The sequence below is a fragment of the Saccopteryx leptura genome, chromosome 6 (assembly GCF_036850995.1).
Source record: "Saccopteryx leptura isolate mSacLep1 chromosome 6, mSacLep1_pri_phased_curated, whole genome shotgun sequence".
Taxonomy (NCBI): Eukaryota; Metazoa; Chordata; class Mammalia; order Chiroptera; family Emballonuridae; genus Saccopteryx; species Saccopteryx leptura.
The window spans coordinates 24590534-24597329 of record NC_089508.1 but is presented as its reverse complement, the minus strand read 5'-3'; the positions used below and the strand labels follow the sequence as shown (position 1 = coordinate 24597329).

Genomic DNA, 6796 nt, shown 5'->3' with positions numbered 1-6796 from the left:
CAGGCGTGGCTCTCCCTGTGGAGTCCGCAGCAGGGCCGTGGGGCTCAGGCGTGGCTCTCCCTGTGGAGTCCGCAGCAGGGCCATGGGGCTCAGGCGTGGCTCTCCCTGTGGAGTCCGCAGCAGGGCCGTGGGGCTCAGGCGTGGCTCTCCCGGTGGAGTCCACAGCAGGGCCGTGGGGCTCAGGCGTGGCTCTCCCGGTGGAGTCCACAGCAGGGCCGAGGGGCTCAGGCGTGGCTCTCCCGGTGGAGTCCGCAGCAGGGCCGTGGGGCTCAGGCGTGGCTCTCCCGGTGGAGTCCGCAGCAGGGCCGTGGGGCTCAGGCGTGGCTCTCCCGGTGGAGTCCGCAGCAGGGCCGTGGGGCTCAGGCGTGGCTCTCCCGGTGGAGTCCGCAGCAGGGCCGTGGGGCTCAGGCGTGGCTCTCCCGGTGGAGTCCGCAGCAGGGCCGCGGGGCTCAGGCGTGGCTCTCCCTGTGGAGTCCGCAGCAGGGCCGCGGGACTCAGGCGTGGCTCTCCCGGTGGAGTCCGCAGCAGGGCCGTGGGGCTCAGGCGTGGCTCTCCTGGTGGAGTCCGCAGCAGCGCTGTAGAGTTGAAAAATACTCTGGAGCTTTATTACATAACTGTGCTTAATACATGATTATTTTCCAAATATACAAGAAAAGAAGATTTAGATGAAAATCTAAGTCCCTGTGTTTGAAACAAAGAGTTTAATCATATGAACTGGGCTAAAGATATCAGTTCTCACATGAGTCCATTGTTGAGGCCGCTTGAAGCGAGTGACATTTGAAATCTGGCTTTATGTTCTCGACCTTCCCACCTTAGGCAGAAGCACATATGTGACTGTAGCCTGACATGAAACCCAGTGTCTTAACTATTACCTAGTTATTTCTGACAAACACAAACTGGTTTTCAACAAGGCAACCTGGTGAGTCTAGAAAAAGCCTTTGAAGATTTTTGCTCAGCAAATCACATCTGGGCGGGAGGAACAGCTCTGCTTATTGAAATGAAGAGAGAAGAAAGACGAGGATGGAGCCCAGATGAGCTGCACCAGCCCCCACCAGTGCTGTGATGCTTCTCAGGGCTCCTTTCCCCGGGCTCTCTCTCTCCCTGCCATCCTCTCTGGCTCCCTTGTCACTCTTTCTGGCGTGTCTGTGTTTCTGTGCGTCCCTTGTCACAGGCGAGGCTGGCGGCTCCCAGCGCTGTTCCGGTCCCAGCTGAGGAGTGAGCAGCTCTTTAAGCAGAGCTGCCTTCCCCGGGGCAGAGACCTGCCGCGGAGGCTGGGGGAGGCAGGCTGGCCTAATGGAGTAGTCCAGGAGTTTCTTCTTGTTTTTTCACACATCCTAGAGTCTGCTCTGCACATTCCAAGATTGAAACAGTGATAGACTTTTGAAAATGTGTGTATATTGTGTAATGTGTTGGTTTTAGACATTTCTTCTTTGAGAACCTGATTCCAGCTCTGCCACTCGAGTGTGTATCTCGCACACGGTTACTTAGCCACCCTGGGCTTCGGTTTCCTCATCTTCAACATGAAGGCTTTATGTGAAACGATTCTGAGATCGTCACCAAGTCTAAAATCGCATCCCATATTCCCAGATGTTTCAACATGAAGAACCCATTGTAAAATCTAATAATTAGAACAAGTAAGCTAAGTGTCTGTTACAGCAGTGGGCCTAACAGCAGCATGAGGAAGAATCCAGTGAAATCCAGTTAGGAAAGCAGTGGATTAGGTATGTTCTGGAACTGTTTGCCTCCTAGGTCTGCCTTAGGGCATGAGTGCCTAGCGGAACAGCTGGTCCTTTGCTTCTGACTGAGCGGTACTTGGCTGTGTCTGCTTTAAAAGACCCCTGCTTGGACCTCCTCTGAGAGGGAAGTGTGGTGCTAGGCCCAGCCTGGATTGCTTACATTCATCCCAGAGTACATTTGAATACCAGGAGGGCTTCGGAATGGGCTCTCCGGGTCACCCCAGCCTTTGCCCGGGAGACGGACGGTAGCTGGCGTGTTCCACACCACGCACTGAAGAGCTGAGATGTGTAGAGCGGAGTGCGCATGCGTGACGTAGCGCTCTCCAGTGCAATCAAACCACCGCCCACCACGAGAAAGACCTTAGGGGCTCTCTCTCTGCCTAGCCTTGACCCTCAGGTCTTCGGGACCAGGTTAGAACTGGACTGGCTTTTAAATATTGGAAATGAATATTCTTTATTAGATTTCCAGTTGATTCAGTACTTTAATTAAAAATTGAGGAGTCATATCACAAAGGCAGTATGGCAGAATGGCAGGGTGGGTTAGGGGCAGTCAGAGGACGGAGTCCAGCTGTCATTCAGTGTCCGGTGACCTAAAGCAAGTTATTTCAGCTTTACTGCCTCAGTTTCCTGTTTTGAAAGGGAAATGATAACTACCTCATGGGGTTGTTATGGAAACAGCCCGTGTAAAACAGCACACACAGTGCTGGCCTGTACATGATAGCTATTACTGTCTCGAGTGGTCTCATGATTGTTGGGTGACACGGCCTTAAAAGGGGCCCATGGACTCCTGACAGGTTCAGAGTTGTGTTCAGGTAAAAGAGGTTCCAGATGGAACTAAATGAAGGTGTAAAGTCACATTTATAGCCTTGAGATCTAGCACATTTTAACTAATGCCAAGAAATTGTACTATACATATTTTTATTGCCTCTGTTGTGACTTGAACCATGTCATTACTTCATCTACCTACAGTTTCTTTTCCTGAGTGATAGCACTTGAATAAAAATAGGTGTTTCTTCCAGTTTTCTGTTAGGAAAAGTTGAAAAAAAAAAAGGGAAGAAAGAAAGAAATTATGATATCAGGCCCAAATGGACTTTTAAGCCACTTCTCCAATCACATTCTTGAGACAGGGCTGCTGTTGTGTGAGGGAAGCTCTGTATTTGAAACTGTTAGGAATATTCCAGCTTTGCCCCTTGGCAGGAGCCGGGAGCGTCTGTCCTTGAGCCGCTGATGAGTGTGCTGTGCGTTCTGTGTGCTTCCAGGGCAGCAGCTCCTCCCAGCTCCAGTCGTGGACGGTCCAGCCCTCCTTCGAAGTGATCCCTGCTCAGCCACAGCTCCTGTTCCTCCATCCGCCTGTGCCGTCTCCTGTCAGCCCGGGTCACGCTGGCGAGAAGAAGTCGGACTCCAGGAACTACTTGCCCATTCTGAATTCTTACACCAAAATAGCCCCACACCCAGGCAAAAGGGGCCTGTCCCTCAGCACAAAAGAAAGAGAACGTGGAATGCAGAAGAAAATGTGTACTGAGAGACTTGGGCCAAGCCTGCCTGCCGGTGAGCCCGCCAAGACTGGCGCTGTAGCGCCCAGTCCCCCGACGGCAGCGCCCCCCAGCGCCAAGCTGGCGGAGGACTCCGCTCCGCAGGGCGTGCCCTCCTTAGTGGCGGGTGGAAGTCCACAGACTCTGCAGCCAGTGTCCAGCAGCCACGTGGCTAAAGCTCCCAGTCTGACCTTTGCTTCCCCCGCCAGCCCTGTCTGTGCATCAGACAGTACTCTGCATGGGTTAGAGAGCAACTCCCCGCTCTCGCCGCTGTCGGCTAGTTACAGCTCACCCCTGTGGGCCGCAGAGCACCTCTGCCGCAGCCCGGACCTCTTCTCCGAGCAGCGGCAGAGCAAACACAGGCGCTTTCAGAATACCCTAGTAGTCCTACACAAGTCCGGCCTGCTGGAGATCACTCTGAAAACCAAGGAGTTGATTCGTCAGAACCAGGCGACTCAGGTGGAGCTAGAGCAGCTAAAGGAGCAGACCCAGCTGTTCATAGAGGCCACCAAGAGCAGGGCCCCTCAGGCGTGGGCCAAGCTGCAGGCATCTTTGACATCGGGGCCCATTCACACTGGTAGTGACCTAGACGCGTTCTCTGACCACCCAGACATATAGCACAGAGACATATTTTCCTGTTACTTGAGTGCTTCTTTTTAACTCTTGCTATTACCTTACTCCTGTTTCCAAAGCTTACGTTAGAGCTTTTCCTTCTACCCTTAAAGTATCTAGCGGTTCCCTTACAAAGCCACGTGGCACTACCTGCCTGCTGTCTTAACCATGGTCTATGCACAGTTTACATATGTCTCTGTTCCACTGAGGACCTCAGACTCGGGATGTCCTTGAGTCCCTTTCCCTTAGCCGCAGGCATTTAGACGGCTCACGGGGCAAAGCAGGAGAGAGGAGTGTGTGGGGTCTTCTGGCCGTCAGCCCCCAGCACCCCACACCTAGCCGTGATCAGAGGTGCAGTGACGTGGACGAGCGTACAGAGTGACACCTGTCAAGCCAGGGAGTAGGTGACAGAAGGATCCCCTCACGGATCTTCCCTTGGGTATCCTAGAGAGAAGCGAGAGGAGGTATGTCTGTGTTCCTCAGGCGCTGCGTCACTGGGGAGACCTGGGGTGCCCAGGGCGCAGGTTGGGCCTAGGGGGCCAGCACTTCCTCTCTGAGCGTTGTGTTCTTAAACGTGAGTGTCCAGGGGAACGGAGAGTGCCGTTCAGCTCTTACACTCTGAGCACAAGCCAGGCTCCCCTTCACTCACACTGGTAGGCAGACTAACCTCAGGTTTTTAAAGCAGGCAGCAGACTCAGCGCCATCTGCAATTACAGCTGATGAATTGCTTCTTTTGACTCAGAACCTGAAGAAAGACGTGGTCAGTAGCTAGAAGATTCTGATAATTTGTGTTTTTTTTTTCCTTTTTCCTTCTCCTTTTGAAACAATATGACCTGGTTTATGTGTGAAAATCTTAAAGAGCTTCATGGTTCCCGAGAGCATGTTAGTAAGTAGTGTAAGTTACCCCCCTGCTGGCACCATTTCTTCTCTTGTTTTTCTAAAAGAGAAAAGACGGGATTATTAAGCTTGATTGACCTGGGATTACAGTCATCCTGAGGTTATGAAATATAAGCCCACAAAATTGGAAGACATTCTTATCAGTTTTCTTTTCGCCTCCAAAGTGTTCATTTGTCCCACATGCCGCACGGCGACGGGGAGGGGTGGCGTCTCGCCGTGTGTTGGATATTGGCAGCAAGCTCAAAGCTGTAGTGTTGCTTACGTGAAGTTCATCTGGGAATGGAGGGTGTGATGAGCACTTACAGGTGGTACACAGTCTTCAAGCTTCACTGCAGAGGTACGCTAGATTTGTAATAGTAAAGAGACTTTTTCTCCTCTCATTGAATATTGTCATCCTCTTGGAAATAAATAATGACATCCAGATGACCATCTTCTCTGCAAGGAAAATGTTCTTGCAGTTTTACCGAGGCCCCAAAGAAGCTAATGCTTATATTTGCGGGGTAGTGGCTACTTGAACACAGTTTTAAAATCACAAGGCTTTGGATTGCCTACACTTTAGGTAAGACCAACTGAGAAATAAACAACTTGAAAAAACCCTCTAGACTCTCTGATGAGTGCAGACTTCACACCTGCCATTTGCTCTCTGTAAGAGTTTCAAGAGTCAGAGCAAGTGTGTCTTTAAGCAGCCTCGGTCCTTGGGATCATTTTGTCCTGCCTGCTCCCTCTGCTCCCAGTAGCTCTCGTCCTGCGGCAGCTCTGCTCTGTGCCATGCTAGAAGCTCCCTTTTTGGCAAATGTGTTTGGCAGCGAAGCTGTTAGAGACAGGTGCATGCAGAACAGCCTGGGCACGAGTCATGAGTCTTCCTGAGTGTCAGAAATCTGAACACAATTGCGGAAAACCAAATTTATTCCATCGGAAAACCCTCTGTGGAGCTATAAGCCTCTTGGACTCTTCTTCCTAGATTAAGGTTTGCGTTTCCCTTCCTGTCATGGTAAAAGATGATGAAAGTTGTCATTGCTCCTCACTGCCAAGTGGCAGGAAGAAGGAGCATCACCCCCAGCTCTTCTCTGGTCTTACAACCTAATGCTGGAAGGCTCTAGGCTCTTAGCCCGGGTGTTCTTTCCCTAGAAGAGCTATAGGCAGGTGGAGCTAAGTAGAAAAGCTAGATTTTAGGAGAATCCAGAAGCCAGCAGACTTTTGGGGCCAGAAGCTAGATCAGCACTGGAAGGGAAGACCCGTGGAGTTGACCAGAAAGATCTCTGTTGGTTGCACAAAGCTGTAAGTAGCAGTGGTCTTAGTGATGCATGATTTGATCTGCTGTGGTGTCCTGTGGCAGAGCTACTGTTTTCTGAAAGTGAGAAGCCATTCTTAGCTCAAACCAATCCTTAAGAGAACTTCTGGCGGGTTTTGTTGGCAATATTGAAACACATCTAGAAAAAGCTGCTGATTGAATTGGTTATGGGAATGGAGTTTAATGATATTGTAATTTATTACACTCTCATTGCTGTTTATTGATTATAGTACTGTCCGACTTCACTCTGATTCCTTCAGCAGAAAAGTAACTCGTGCATATATCGAAGAGTTTTTCCAGCTAGGAATTCTTTAGGTTAGAGCTTTATTTACCAAATGTGAATTCTTTTGAGAAAGTATGAAGTTTTGTAGAAATTGACTGTGAAATGTCAGAAAAATAAAAATCACTTACTTGAAAACTATTCGGCCTTTTTGTTTTATAACTGCTTAAAAGTACTGGGTGAAACCTAGAGTAAATATTGGAATTACGTTTCAGACATCTGTACTCATATCATCTGTGCATGTTGAAAGCAGATACTGAACTTGTAGAAATTTGTCATTCAGACTGTCCCCACTGTGACCCTAAAGGAAACGCAAGCAATCTTAAGGCAAATGAGGGGTCCAGTTTTCCCTAGAGGCTTGGAGGTTTATATAGGGTAGGTTGGGAAGAGAGGAGAATACAGTTCATGATTTCTTCCATCTGATCTGACACCTTCGCAAATAGAATTT

At 50.0% G+C, this 6796-nt stretch overlaps 1 protein-coding gene across 2 annotated transcripts in view; it reads left to right on the top strand.

The window, feature by feature from the left end:
* CIPC (CLOCK interacting pacemaker) overlaps positions 1 to 6489 on the top strand; it is a 20854-nt gene extending 14365 nt beyond the window's left edge. For both annotated transcript variants that reach the window (XM_066341798.1, XM_066341799.1), the window contains exon 4: positions 2996 to 6489. In XM_066341798.1, the coding sequence (XP_066197895.1) occupies positions 2996 to 3886 (891 nt within the window). In that variant the 3' untranslated portion in view covers positions 3887 to 6489. The remainder of the gene's footprint in view (positions 1 to 2995) is intronic.
* Positions 6490 to 6796: the final 307 nt, after the last annotated feature.